Source organism: Microcebus murinus, chromosome 12, assembly GCF_040939455.1.
Source record: "Microcebus murinus isolate Inina chromosome 12, M.murinus_Inina_mat1.0, whole genome shotgun sequence".
NCBI lineage: Eukaryota > Metazoa > Chordata > Mammalia > Primates > Cheirogaleidae > Microcebus > Microcebus murinus.
The window spans coordinates 12131248-12146954 of NC_134115.1; the positions used below are offsets into that span (position 1 = coordinate 12131248).

The 15707-nt window shown below is 44.2% G+C and overlaps 1 protein-coding gene across 2 annotated transcripts in view; it reads right to left on the reverse strand.

Annotated features, from left to right (window-relative positions):
* Positions 1-15707, reverse strand: part of FANCC (FA complementation group C) — a 257374-nt gene that overhangs the window by 9764 nt on the left and 231903 nt on the right. For both annotated transcript variants that reach the window (XM_012748191.3, XM_076008547.1), the window contains exons 13-14: positions 13975-14149; positions 9910-10113 (exon numbers count right to left, since the gene is read on the reverse strand). In XM_012748191.3, coding sequence (XP_012603645.2) covers positions 9910-10113; positions 13975-14149 — 379 coding nt within the window. The remainder of the gene's footprint in view (positions 1-9909; positions 10114-13974; positions 14150-15707) is intronic.

The window sequence follows — 15707 nt, forward strand, 5'->3', positions numbered from 1 at the left end:
TTGCTGGCAGGGGGGAGGGGAGAAGTGCGGGGGTGGGAACTGTCCTTGACCCAGAGGACGGGCTGAGGCTCCACCCACAGATGTCCTGAGCATGGGCAGGAGGTTGGAGATCAGATGACAAAAATGGTTTTTCATGATTCGAAACAACTCTCATGATTCGAAAGTGGCTCCTGTTGACTCTTTAAAATAACTTTTCATTTTCGAACAGTTTCAGATTTAGTGTCACTACAAAGACAGTGTAATACAAAGAGTTCTCATATACGCCACACCCAGTTTCCCCATCATCAACATCTCACATTAAGATGGCACATTTTTTCTCACTTGTAAGTGGGAGCTAAACACTGTGCACAGGTGGACACTAGTGTGGAACGATGGACAGTGGATGGACAGTGGAGACTCGGAGGGGATGGGGGGGATGGGAAGTTGTTTGGAGGTAGAGTAATGGATGCCTTGAGGCCCCTGGCTTCACTACAAGGCAATAAATCAATGTAGCAAACTTGCACTTGTACCCCATGAATAGATACAAATAAAAAGTAAATGGGGAAAAAAGAATGGTTTGTCACAATTAATGAACCAAGATTGATACATTCTAATTCACTGAAGTCCAGACTTTATTCTGATTGCTTCAGTTGTTCCCTTTTGTCCTTTTGCTGTTCTAGGCTCCCCCCAGGACACAGTATATTTGGTCATCCTGTCTCCTTAGGTTCCTCTTGGCTCTGACAGTTCCTCAGACTTTCCTTGTTTTGATGATTGTGACATGTGAAATATATATTTGGTCTTTGTCCCCTTCCCTGGATAACAACTTCTAAAATATTTGGAATCCCCAAAGTTTTGTTTTTTCCTTTTTTTTTTTGTATTTCAGTATATTATGGGGTTACACATTTTAAGGTTTCAAATAATGCCCTTGACCCCCCTCCCCCCACAAGTCTGAGCTTCAAGTGTGCTCATCCCCAGACAGTGCACATCTTACTCATTATGTATGTATGTATGTATATACCCACCCCCGCCCCCCTCCCCCCTCCCACCTGCCCAATACCCAATTAATGTAGTTCCTATGTGTCCACGTAGGTGCTGCTCAGTTAATACCAGTTTGCTGGTGAGTATATGTGGTGCTTGTTTTTCCATTCTTGGGATACTTCACTTAGTAGTATGGGTTCCAGCTCTATCTAGGAAAATACAAGATGTGCTATATCACCATTGTTTCTTAGAGCTGAATAGTACTCCATGGTATACATGTACCACATTTTATTAATCCACTCATGAATTGATGGGCACTTGGGTTGTTTCCAAAACTTTGTAATTATGAATTGTGCTGCTATAAACATTCAAGTGCAGGTGTCTTTTTTGTAGTGTCATTGGATCTTTTGGGTAGATGCCCAGTAATGGGATTGCTGGATCAAATGGTAGATCCACTTGTATCACTTTAAGGTATCTCCATATTGCTTTCCACAGAGGTTGAACTAGTTTGCAGTCCCACCAGCAGTGTAGGAGTGTTCCTATCTCTCCGCATCCATGCCAACATCTATTGTTTTGGGACGTTTTGATAAAAGCCATTCTTACTGGAAATAAATGACATCTCATTGTAGTTTTGATTTGCATTTTCCTGATAATTAGAGATGTTGAACATTTTTTCTTATGTTTGTTGGCCATTATTCTGTCTTCTTTAGAAAAGTTTCTGTTCATGTCCTTTGCCCACTTTTTCATAGGGTTGTTTGGTTTTTTCTTGCTGATTTTCATGAGTTCTAAGTAGATTCTAGTTATCAGCCCCTTATCAGATGTGTAGGACATGAAAATTTTCTCCCATTCTATATGTTGTCTGTTTACTTTCATGACTATTTCTTTGGCTGTGCAGAAACTTTGTAGTTTGATCATGTCCCATTTATTTATTTTTGTTGCTGCTGTGATTGTCTTTGGAGTCTTCCTCATAAATTCTTTGCCTAGGCCAATGTCTAGGAGAGTATTTCCAACATTTCCTCTAGAATTCTAATAATTTCATACCTTAGGTTTAAGTCTGTTATCCAGCATGAGTTGAATTTTGTGAGAGGTGAAAGGTGTGGATCCTGCTTCAGCCTTCTACAGGTGGCTATCCAGTTTTCCCAGCACCGTTTATTGAAAAGGGATTCTTTTCCCCAGTGTATGTTTTTGTCTGCTTTGTCAAAGATTAGATGGCTATATGAGGATGCCTTTATATCAGGGTTCTCAGATCTGTTCCACTGGTCCATATTCCTATTTTTGTGCCAATACCAGATTGATTTTATTACTACAGCTTTGTTGTATAGTTTGATACCTAGCATATTAATACCTCCCATTTTGTTTTTATTGCCTAGAATTGCTTTTGATATGTGGGGTCTTCTCTGGTTCCAAACAAAGCGTAAAATTATTTTTTCCATATCTGTGAAGAATGATGATGGGATTTTAATAGGTATTTCATTGAATCTGTAGATCAGTTTGGGTAGTATAGACATTTTAACAATGTTGAGTCCATCGACCCATGAGAATGGTATGGATTTCCATCTGTTTATATCCTCTGCTATTTCCTTCCTCAGTGTTTCATAGTTCTCCCTGTAGAGGTCTTTTACCTCCTTGGTTAAGTATATTCCTAGGTACTGTATTTTCTTTGTTGTTATTGTGTAGGGTATTGAGCCTTTGATTTGGTTCTCAATTTGATTGTTGTTGGCATATATGAATGCCTCTGATTTCTGTGTATTGATTTTGTATCCTGAGACTTTACTAAATTCATTTATCAATTCCAGGAGTTTCTTGGTTGAATCCTTGGGGTTTTCTAAATATAATATCATATCATCAGCAAACAGTGAAAGTTTGATCTCTTCTGTCCCAATTTGGATACCTTTAATTCCACTTTCCTGTCTGATTGCTATAGCCAGGACTTCCAGCACTATGTTGAATAGAAGTGAAGATAGTGGGCAGCCTTACCTGGTTCCAATTCTACGTGGGAATGCGTTCAATATTTCCCCATTCAGTATGATGTTGGCTGTGGATCTGTCGTATATGGCTTTTATCATTTTTAGGTATATCCCTTCTATGCCTATTTTATTAAGTGTTCTTATCATGAAAGGGTGCTGAATTTTGTCAAAAGCTTTTTCTGCATCTATTGAAAGAATCATGTGGTCTTTGTTTTTGCTTCTGTTTATGTGGTGAATTACATTTATAGATTTACATATATTGAACCATCCCTGCATCCCTGGGATGAAGCCCACTTGGTTGTGATGGATTATTTTTTTGATAAGTGTCTGGATTCAGTTAGCTAGGATTTTATTTAAAATTTTTGCATTTATATTCATAAGGGATATTGGTCTGTGGTTTTCTTTTTATGTTGCATCCTTTCCTGGTTTGGGTATCAGAGTAATGTTCGCTTCATAAAAGGTGTCAGGGAGGTTTCCATTCTTCTCGATGTTGTCGAATAATTTCTGCAAGATAGGCACCAGTTCTTCTTTGTAAGTGTGGTAAAATTTGGGTGTGAAACCATCTGGGCCGGGACTTTTTCCTCCACATTTTCCAATTTCTGTGCATAAAGGTTTTTGTAGTATTTGTAAATTGTATCTTGTATCTCCTTGGGATCAGTTGTGATATCTCCTTTTTGCTCCTGATGAAGCTTATTAGAGATTTCTTCCTCCTTCTCCAGAATCCAGTGAAGCCGCAGGTTATGTTTCTTCCCATAATCCCACAATTCTTGTAAGCTTTGCTCATATCTATTATTTTTCTACTCTAACTCTGTGATTAATTGATTTGATTTGAATGTGTTGTCTTCAATCTCTGAGATTCTTTCTTCTGTTTGGTCCACCCTATTTCTGAAGCTTTCCACTGTGTTTTGTATTTCCCTGAATAGATTCTTCATTTCCAGGAGATCGGATTGATTTTTCTTTAAGATCTCGATTTCCTTAGTGAACCTTTGTTCCAAGTCCTGTATTTTCTCTGTAGTTTCTTTGTGTTGGTTATCCATTTTTTCTTGCATACCATTGAGCTTTCTTACAATCCAATTTTGGAATTATTCTGTCATTTTAGTGTTTTGGGTTTGTTCAGTCTCCATTTCTTAAGAGCTAGTGTTTTTGGTTTGGTACTTTGAGGTTCCTGAATTCTTTCGCTGAGCCCTCCCCATCTGGATCAGCCTTTGTTATTTCCCATGCTGCCCAGGGATCCTCTCTTCTGTAGTTTCTTGATCAGCCACTGGGGGAGCTCTTCCACCCCACTTGGAAGGTACCCCTGATGGGAGGGTTTGTGGCGCCTATTGTGGCCACTGACCGAGGGAGGAGATCCGGCCCCAGTGTTTTGATGGACTGGGTGATCTAAACTCTTCTGGGAAGCAAAGTCTTTTATACTGTGTGCTTAAGAACTGCACACAGGCCCAGCAGGTTCTCCCTAGATCTGGGGGAGAGTGGCTTTTCTTGTCTCACCCCACCTCCAGGGGTGGTGCCGCCTACCACTTTTAGCAGGAGAGATGTGGGCTAGGGGGAGAAGGTAGCTCCTCCCCAGTCTGCCCTGCACCCCAGCTCCCCAATGGCTGTAACTCCCCTTGGCAGTTAGTCTTCTCAGTAGTTCACTGATCAAGCCAGGCCTGGTCAGCTGCTCGCAGATTGTGTAGGGGCGGAATTTGCCAGGAGAGTCTCTAGGCTGGGGGAGGGGACCTTCCCACCTCACCATATGGCACCACAGCGGCTGGGCTGTGGACCCCCCCAGTGGCAATCGCTTGCCTACTCACAGCGCACCAGCACTGGGGGTGACTGTTTAGGAGGTGGCAGGTGCCGGGTTGGGGGTCTGGGTCATCAGAATGCCCCGCTGCCTCCTCTATGCCACCTTCCCAACCACCTGTTCACCCATAGCCCTCGCTCTTACTGACACGCCCTGTGCAGTCTCATTCGCCCCAGGCAGTTCCAGCTTAGAGCCCCTGACTTAGTGAACAGGTCTGCGGGGCTGGCTCCACTCGTGACCAGAGGCAGGACATCTAACTGCCTCCCCTATCAGCTCAGTTCAGTTTCCTCCCGTCTTGGAGCCGTCCTAGCGCGGGGCTCAGGGAATTTCCACTACTGACGGCACTCCACAGCACCCTCTTCTCCTGCCACGATTTCGCACCAACTTCAGACAGGTCCCTGGCTGGGTGGTGTGGAGATCGATGAGGAAGCAAGGAGTTCTCCTGTGGGTCTGATCCCACTTCACCCCCTGGCACGGCGGGTCGGCGCCCTCCCACGCGCCCTATTGTTTGTTTTGCACTCTCCAGAGAACGCGCTCTTATCTCCCCATCACCTTGTTTTTTCCTGTTTTGAGAGTCCCACGTTGAACCTCTGCGGATTCTGGATGTCCTTGTAGGGGGAGATCCACTCGCGTGTGGGAGACCAAGATCTGTGTCTCCTTCTCTGGGAGCAGGAATCCAGGGGGTTACCTTTACTCTGCCATTTTTTTCTCCATCCCCAAAGTCTTTGTATGCTAATGTTGGCTATTAGCAAGGGTGGGGCTGGCCACGCATAATTAGAGGGTTGGGACTTTCTGCTCCCCCCAAGGGGAGAGGGGCTAAAGGTCAAATTGATCGCCAGTGAATGGCCAATGGTTTAATCAATTATTGATTGGAGCTAAAATACGTCCTTAAAACTTGGTATCAAAGTTACATATAAATGATACATAATGATACATATTGATACACAATGAAGCCTCCACAAAAACCCAAAAGGACTGGGTTCAGAGAGGTTCCAGACAGTCTAACGCATATAGGTTCCTGGAGGGTGGCGCCCCAGGAAGGCATAGAAACTCCTCTACCCTTCCTCCATACCTCTCCTATGCATCTCTTCATCTGTATCCTTTGTAATATCCTTTATAATAAACTCGTAAACGTGTTTCCCTGAGTTCTGTGAGCTGCCCCACAAACTAATTGAATACAAAGTGGGGCTGAGGGGGGAGCAAGTGGTGGGAACTCCAACTTGAAGCCAGTCGGCCTGGACTTGCAACAGGTGTGTGGGGTTGGGGGCAGTCTTGGGGACTGAGGTCTCGCCCCATGGGATCTGAGGCCATCTCCAGGTAGACAGTGTCGGAATTGAACTGGAGGACGCCCAGCTGGTGTCTGCTGCAGAACTGATTGCTTGTTTAGTGGAGGACAGAAATATCTGCTATCTGGTCATAGAAGTCGTTTCCTGTCTTTATAATTGTGTGAGAGCACAGAAAAAGCATGGTTTGAGTGTTTTCTATAAACAATGACCTTTATAGTTTTGGCGGCTATTGGTTGGGTATTTTGTTGAATGTCCCTCTGTGTTTTTCTCATGATTAGACTGGGCTACAGGTTTTGGGGAGGAAGACCACCAAGATAAAGTGCCATTTCCATCGCATGTGTCAGGGGTGCGCACACTGTCAGCATGACTTGTCCCTGCCGATGCTGACTCTGGTCACTGCTGAGGCAGAAGCTGAGAAGCAGCTACTCCACCTTATACTTGGCCAGAGGGAAAGTCAGCTAATACCAAGTTTTAAGGACGTATTTTAGCTCCAAAGTTCGGGGTTCTCCCACCCCAGTGGACTGGGAAGTAAGTGAGGTGTGCATTTTCCCCCTTACAGGTGTTTATTGTCATATGTTGCAATTTGTTTCCTCTTTCCCCAAAGTGTACAACATGATGTTTTGATATACATTGTGAACTGATTACCACAGTCAAGCTAATTAACACATCCATCACTCTCACCTAGTTACTTTTTTAGTGATGAGAACACTTGAGACCTACTCTCTTAGCAAATTTCAAGTATTCATTATTATTAATGACAGTCAGCATGCTGTACATTAGGTCTCCAGAACTCATTCATCTTGTAACTGCAAGATTGTACCTTGTGACAACATTTCCCCATTCCCCCACCTCCAGCCCTGGTAACCACCCTCTCTACTCTCTGTTTCTATGAGTTCAGCTTTTTCAGATTCCACACACGTATAAGGGAGGTCGTGCAGAATGGCTTTTGTGCCTGGCTGATTTCACTTAGTATCATGTCCTCTAGGTTCATCTGAGCTGTTGCAGGTGTGCATTTTATTTTTGTTTTTTTTTAATTATTTTTCTTGAGACAGTCTCACTCTGTTGGGCTAGAGTGCTGTGGCGTCAGCCTAGCTCACAGCAACCTCAAACTCCTGAGCTCAAGCGATCTTCCTGTCTCAGACTCCCGAGTAGCTGGGGCTACAGGCATGCGCCACCGTGCCCTGCTAATTTTTTCTATATATTTTTAGTTGGCCAATTAACCCTTTGCACTTGGATGTCGAGTGTGACTCAACACAGTTAGCAAAAATTATAGAGATTAAAATTACTCTTTGAATGTGTCAATAATTTGAAATATAAAAAAATCCAAATAAGTTTGTATGAAAAGAAACTCCAGTTTTTTATTCTACTGCCGCACTTTGTAAAATATGGGGTATTTAAAAAATTAAATCCCGAGTAGAATAAAGGAATCAAGAAAAAAGCAAGCGAGTGCAAAGGGTTAATTTCTTTCTATTTTTAGTAGAGATAGGGTCTCGATTTGCTCAGGCTGGTCTCGAACTCCTGAGCTCAAACGATCCGCCCACCTTGGCCTCCCAGAGTGCTAGGATTACAGGCGTGAGCCACCGTGCCCGGCCGTCATGTGCATTTTATAAAAGTACACAACAGATCCCTGGAAGTTCTCCCACTGTGCTGGGGCTGCACCCTGAGGAGACAGCACCAGCCTCTTCTGCTTCTGGCCCCCTCAGGCTCTCGGGCTGCTCCGTCCCAGCTGAGGTCTGCTCCACACTGGCCTACCAGGACTGAGACAAGCTCTGGTCTGAGGTTCTTGGCATATTGAGTCATTCGTCACTGGGACTTTCCACATACTAATATTCACATTCAAACAGAACCCACCCTAGAAGGGAACAGGAACGGCTTCTGGGTGCTGGGAATGTTCCTTTCTTGATTTGGTTGTTGGTTGCATGGGTATTTTTGGTTTGTGAAAAGTCATCAAATTGTATTTTTTCTGTGTGCATATGTCAATAAAAAGTAAAAATAAAACAAAACTCCCAGAGTCACCATGTTGGTACTCACTTCTTTTTGCAATGGACATTGTTTTAAATTGTGGTAAAATATACGTAACATAAAATTTGCTAGGTTGGGCATGGTGGCTCACGCCTGTAATCCTAGCCCTCTGGGAGGCCGAGGAGGGAGGATCACTTGAGGTCAGGAGTTCAAGACCAGCTTGAGCAAAATCGAGACTTCACCTCTACTAAAAATAGAATAAAATTAGCGAGGTGACTAAAAATAGAAAAAATTAGCCAGGCCTGGTGGCGTGTATCTGTAGTCCTAGCTACTCAGGAGGCTGAGGCGGGAGGATGGCTTGAGCCCATGAGTTTTGAGGCTGACACCATTGCACTCTAACCCGGGCAAGAGAGCAAGACTGTGTCTCAAAAATAAATTTTTTTGTTGTTGTTGCTATTTTAGCCATTTTCGCAATTCAAAGTTGTGCAACCATCACCACCACATACCTATCTCCCAAAGTTTTTCATCATCTTAAATAGAAACTCTGCACCTAGTAAACACTAACTCCCCATCCTGCTTCCCCCCACCCCGGTAAACTCTATTTTATAATACGTTCTCTATGAATTTGACTATTCTAGATACCTCATAAAAGTGGAGTCATAACATTTGTCCTTATGTCTGGCTTATTTCACTTAGCATGTCTTCAAGGTTCATCCACGTTATAACATGTGCCAAAAATACCTTCCTTTTCAATGTTCCATTAGATGTATATATCACCTCATCTTGTTTATCCATTCATCTGTTGATGGACATATTTGAGTTGTTTCCGCCTTTTAGCTATTGTGAACAGTGCTGTTATGAACACTGGTGTACAAATACCTGTTTAAATCCCTGTTACCAGTTCTCTTGGGGGCATATACCTAGCAGAATTTGTGTCATATGGCAATTCTATGTTTAACTTTTTGAGGAACCACCAAACTCTTTTCCACAGTGGCTGCATGATTTTACATTCCCGACTGGAAATGTGTGAGTGCTCCAATTTCTCTACATCCTTACAACATTTATTTCCTTTTATTTTTTATTTTTTCCGATAGCCATCCCAATGGGCGTGAAGAGAACCTCATTGTAGTTTTGGTTTGTATTTCCCTAATGGCTAATGTTACTGAGTATTGACCATTTTTACATCTTCTTTGGAGAAATGTCTATTCAAGGCTTTTGCCCATTTTTGAATTGGGTTATCTTTTTGTTGTTGAGTTATAAGAATTCTTTATATATTCTGGATATTAAACCCCTATCAGATACATTATTTCCAAATATTTCCTCCCATGCTGTGAACTGTCTTTTCACTTTCTTGATAGTGTCCTTTGAAGAACAGAAAATTTTAATTTTCATAAAGTCCAATTTATCTATTTTTTCTTTCATTGCCTGTGTCTTCAGTATCGTACCCAGGAAATCACTGCCAAATCTAATGTCATGAGAGGAGCTCAATTTTGACTTGGACCATTCTTTAGCCCTCATGTCAGCTGGGCTTCAGGAAGAACTTCTTTGTCATTAACCAGTTTAAAAAATTTTAACACACACAATTCTTTGTACTGCTCAGCGAGCAGCACCGTGGTTAGGGTTAGAAGCACGTTCTCACCAAAGCCTTGCTGCTGCCCTGAGGGAGGAGAGTGGTGCACACACCTGAAAGCATCACCCATGCTTTTCCTGTGAGCCCCAGCAGTGGCCGTGTGACCTGGGAGACGACGACTCCTCTCTCTGAGCCTCCATTTCCTCTTCTGCGGCATGAAGGTGCCACAGGGGGCAGGGTCTGGGGTCCGTCCCAGCTGTCAACCTGCCTGACCGTTCCTCCGTGCTGGGCAGCATCCAGGACACACCCCCCTCGAAGGCCAGGGGACTCACCTTCCCCTGACGTGTATACGAGAACTAGGATGCTCGAAACGCAGAGGCTTACCAGCGCCACGGCGTCCCGGGCAATCGCGCGGCCTCCAGGAACCCGGAGCAGGAAGGTGAGCAGGAGGCGCCTGATGAGGGCTGATGCGCCTGGTCCGGCGTCCGCGTCTCTGCCCTCGCCCGCTGCCGCCAGCAGGTCCCTGGCTGAGAGGGTGGCCCTTCTGGACAGCCTCAGCAGGCAGCCGAGCACTGCCCTCACCTCCACCTGGACAAGACAGTTTCAACGGATGATGGACTAGGCAAGAGTCAGGACACACATGCTGCTTCTAGGATGTATCTGCTCTGAAGCAACCGCCAGAAAGAGGTGAGAACTGGACCGTGAGAGAGGGAGAAAGAGGCGGTGCGGCCAAGCTTACACACTGTTCCACACAAACCCAAATGGGCGGAATGGAAATTTCTTGACTTTCTTTCCTCTTGCTCACCAAGCAGCCAGGGCACCATGCCAGGAATTGACCTTTTTTTGTATGAAAGGAAACGGAGAAAAGTCCTCAACAGAATGTAGTCAGATTTTTACACTGTGGGAAAAAGAACAAAAGGCTCCTTGAAGACTCACTATCACAGCCACAAATCAATTAAAGCTCCATGCAATGGGACCTCCGCTGAGCCAGTGTTCTGATAAGAATGCAGGTTTGCCTTTTGCTATCTTTGGGGGTGGAGGGCGCACACACACACACACGTTTTGTTTTAGATACTGGAACAGTCTGTTCATATATGTTTAAAAGCCCAAGCAGAGGTCACAAGTCTGTGGAATCCACATAATAATGGTAATTGTTATAAGTCTGTGGGTTGTTTTTGCATAAAAAATGTTTATTTCATGCTGAGACTTTTCTGCTTGCTACAAAAATAGTACATCAAGTTGTGACTTGGAAAACAAAGCAGCTGATCCAAAATGCCACATGGAACTCATGAACAGCTATGTTCCATCAGTTTTGAAAGAATACTTAGGTCTGTTCTGAGAATTCCCATGACCGATTTTATGGATTTTGTGTGAAACGGTTTTCTTCTTGGAAGTTAAGGCCTCATTCAATGAAGTCTGTCATAAACTCCAGTACACTAGGCGTGTTGTGTGAGCAATTCTGACCATAATACGAGACCGTGAGAAACTGCACCATGGGGCTCTTCCACGGAGAATGGCAGGGGTCCAAAAGGACAGGCCGCACTCTTGCCACCTCGCCCCTCTGCACTGGGCCCAGCCTGGTCTGATGATATCGACAGGAGCCCAGGACCAATTTGTCATCTAAATGCATCTGCAAAAATGGCAGTGCTTATTAGGAGGCGATGCCTTTATATTCATTTTCTTCTTGACTGGTGATTTTCCCCCTTATCCAATATTCCCCAAGATGTGGTCTTCCTTTCTATTCTGTCCCTGACTGTTTCTTTTCAAACACTTTTCATGTCCATAAGTTTCTACTTGAATGCCAATAATTTTAAATGCTTTCTGAGTTTTTCAGGGGAAAGAAAAAAGCTTTCTTTTCTTTTCAAAGTATTATTTTTTAAATCTTACATTATAAAAATCTGTATTTGTTCACTATGGAAAATTTGAAAAGAGAAAAAGAAAAAAAAATCATAATGATCTGTATAACTCTATCATCCAAAGAGACTCATTGTTTATTTAGACAATAGTTTTACTATTGAAAGTTTCCAATTTTTGCAATTATAAGCAATGCTGTGATGAATTCTTGTACATAAATCTTTGTATGGATAATAATTAGAGAATTATTTCCTTGGTATAATTCCATAGTATAGTGACCAGGTTAAAAAGGGTATGAATCTTTGCCTGATTCTTAAGAATATATAAACATAGACTTTTTTTTTCTTTAACTCATGATCCAATTCAGTGAGCAAAAGGAGATGAACAGCTGGGCACGGCAGCTCACGCCTGTAATCCTAGCACCTTGAGAGGCCAAGGCAGAAGGATTGCTTGAGGCCAGGAGTTTGAGACCTGCCTGAGCAAAAGCAAAACCCCATCTCTACAAAAACTAGAAAAATTAGCCAAGCATGGTGGCACACACCTACAGTGCCAGGCTACTCAGAAGGCTGAGGCAGGAGGATCACTTGGGCCCAGGAGCTTGAGGCTGCTGTGAGCTATGATATCACTGCACTCTAGCCCAGGTGACAGAGTCAGACTGTGTCCCAAAATAAAGGAGATGAACATCGGCTGGCAGAGAATGTGGTTTGCCAGTGAGCAGGACAGGCCTTTGCACAGGCAGGACACATCCTGGGCAGGGACAGGCTCACTCTTTGCACCCATGTTCTTGCACTTAGAACATGTGCTGCGGCAGGAGCAGCAACTATTCCAGCCGCAGCACATGATCCGGGGCCAAGTGATTAATCGTGATTTAATTATGCCTTTTAAGTAAGGCAAAGGCACAGCTACTGTCAAGAGTGATAAAATCTCACAATAATGCTTTCTAACGCAGTTCACACTTTGTTTCTCAAGTCACCCAAGATACCATCCAGTGATTAAAGTTCACAAAAGCCTGAGGAACAAGAGGTACATATTATTACTTAAACCAAGAAAACTCCCTGTCCAGGTGTCACATACACCCATGTCTCAGGTCGGGCACCAAGGAGGAAGGGGCTCTGGAATCTCTAATATGAAGCACTGGGTTCAATCACAGCAGGGAAGCTACAAAGGAAATGGATGTATGGAACTAAACTACTCTGAATGAGTTAATCCGTTTTCATCTAAGATGCCTAAGCATCTTCTGAGTAAGAACTATGCATAGGTTTTATTTAAACAAACAGAAAGACCAAGTTAGCTAGTAGAAAGATGCGCCAATGCAGAACTTTCTAGAAATTAAGTCTTACAGAACAATGTATTTCTCTACACTTGAAAAGTGAAAAGTCTTTGTCAGTATCCATGACCGATAGGAATTTAACATATATTCACCAACTTAGCATATACAGAATCAAATACAAAATGCATACAAACGGGCTACAGAAATTATGACTGCTTCAAACAGCTTAATTATTATTAAAAATAAGATGATAAAAAACATAAACTAGGATTCTCCTTAATTAGTTTCAATGTGATACTTTAAGGAAAAAAGAAATAGAAGGCTTTCTTTTTAATCAGGTAGCAATCCTCAAATACCTCTGTGGATTATGATAATTTCTAAAAAATATTTTGTTTTTGATTCAAAATAATCACCAAATTCCAACTTTTTAAAATCCAAAATTTTTTTCTTTTCCTGTCATGCAAGCCTTTAAAAAAATAAAACATAAACATCTGTACTAGTCTCTGCTTTGTTCAAGCAACAACAGAAAATATAAAGCAAATAGGAACACTGCTTTATACATAATGAAACTTGTTCTAATTATTAAATCAGCAAAAAGCACTGGCAGTTGAAGTTTTAGAAACCAGCAAATAAATGTTTGCAAGGGAGGTGCCAAAGCCTTTAATCAAAGCATTGCTTCCTGTAATTATTATAGTCCACATGAAATAACAACTGTCTTTGTCACAGACAGTTACTCCATCCTACCTACACTTAGCTGCTCTGTTATTTAGGAAATGACCAAGTCCTTTTTCAGAAGCAAAGTGGTTAATATCATGTGATTACTTTAGTAAGAGTCTAAACAAAGCCGGTAATGTGAGAATCTGTTGGCTGATCCAAGAAAGCAGTAAGTCAAGATGGAGCAGGTGTGGCCAGGCTGCTGAGCAGGAGAGAGGAGCTGGCTGAAGAGCCAGACGTCCCTGGAGGACAGGCCCCTGAGGGTCAGGCACAACTGTAAACAAGGGCAGCAGAGCAAGGACAGATCAAATGACCTTGAGCCGCATCCCCTCGGTGCTTCCCAGGAGGACAGGGTGGCAATGTCTTGCCTCCAGTGAACTCTTTGGAGGCATGAGGATGTCTTTGACCACAAGCCCAGCCCTAGTCCACCTGTCGAAATGGACAACTACACATTACCATGACTTACACCATGAGCTTGCAGAGCTTAGGTGCGGGGGGTGGGGGGGGCGCGCGTCAGTGGAAGCCAGACCCACTACAGAGCCCCTCCCTGCAGGATCCTCTCAGCACCCCAGAGCTGCCCTTGAACGCACACACTGGGGCCTGCCACCCACCATGGTCTGTGCTCTCTGCTGACTCCCATCACATGGGCTGTAGTAGAATGCCAAGAGCCACAGCAGGGCCGCAGGGGGTTCAGCTTCTGACATCAGTAACTGCTCGATCGCCGTATTGGCCCATCCTCCAAAGTGAGCGAACAAAAACCAACTCTCAAAGGGGCCTCCACAGGACCTGGAACAGAGCCAAAACAGATGGCAGCTGGGCAACCTGAGTTCTTTTTCCTTTTGGTTCTTAAAGCCACTTTAATGTTTGTGAACAGTTGGCTCATATTGTACTTACCCACTGAAGTACAACCAGCGAGGAACACAAGTTAGACTCAGGAAGTCTGTCTGAATGCCACTCTGAACCCATCTCGGGACATTCAAAGGAAACCCCATGAGGGCTGAGGACATGTAAGTTTTTAAAGCCAGGTACTGTGAGTGAGTACAGGCCCTGAGAAAGGAAGATTGTGGCCTATAACCAACAGGAACGACGCAGGACAACCCTGCAATGTGCCTCCCCCCTTCTGCAGGGCATGCACAGCGGGGCTGCTGTGGAGAATGGGGCCTCCCAGCCCAAAGGCAGCCACCCAGGTGGCTCCAGAGCAAGAAACAAGGGCGGCTCCCTCAGGCCCAGATGCAGACCAGAGAAGGCTGTTGGCCTCCGTCCTTCATGAGGAAGGGTGGCTGTGGGACGCGAGCAGAAACGTGCTCTTTCCTTTCTGACAAGACACAGGGATCCGGTGGATGTTTCAGTGGTTATTAATTTTTAATGAGTTGCATGTATCCTTTCCTGTCACCACATACACATCAATGCTGGAAAGTTAAAGCTTTTATGAAGCTATCGTCTTGCTGCACTGGCAACTGGGAGTTGCAATGCTTGGTTAAAGGGTAGAGCCCTTTGTGCAGTAACAGTCTCAGCAGTTTAACATCTCTGTTGGAAAAAACGGAGCAGGACTGGCGTGAGATCAGGTTAGATCAGAACTTTCCCTCTGGACTGTGAAGTGACTGGAACAGGAGTATTCCAGGCTCCGCTGCAGGGTCTGTCTCTGATGGATCTGGTTCCATGTTCCTCTGCCTGACCCATGGAACTCCTGAGCTCTAAGCACTGTGCTCGCCTCCCTGGTCACTGCCTTCCTCCTGTCCAAATCCTCCCTGAGAACAAGTGATTAAATGTTCTGCCTTCGAGCTTGCACAATGGACAGAAAAGGAAGGAAAGGCGGGAGTATTCGTCTTACTCCCTTGTCCCCAGGAGAGGGTCGGAGCTGATGCTTTGGGGGCCATGCTGGTGGTGGGCTGGGTTAGGATGCCTCAAAGCAAGGAAGGGACTCTACCAGTGCCCTCCCCTGCAGACACTTTATAGGCTGGCAGCATGCCTGGATCGAGGGTCAGAGATCAGCCTGGTCCTTCTCTCTTTCCCACCAGTCACTGAGTGTGCAGTTTCACATGGTCAACTGAGAAAGGGCCTAACCTGCTCGCATACCCACCCCTAAAGGTGGCCCTAAGGTCTAGGTTAAGGTAGGAGCCCCATGAGGCTTTGGGTCTAGGTCTTGCTCTTTCTTCAACAGAGACAACCAAAAAGGGTACATGTGAGGCTGACAGGGTGCTGCAGACAGTTAATAGAACTGAAACTCTAGTCCCCATACGGTTACCAGTCCTTTTTTGTCTATTCTCTACTGGTAAGAATCTTGGGGAATGGGGCAGTGAGTATCTGGCACCCAAACCTTCAGGCAGTGCTCATGGACATAGGA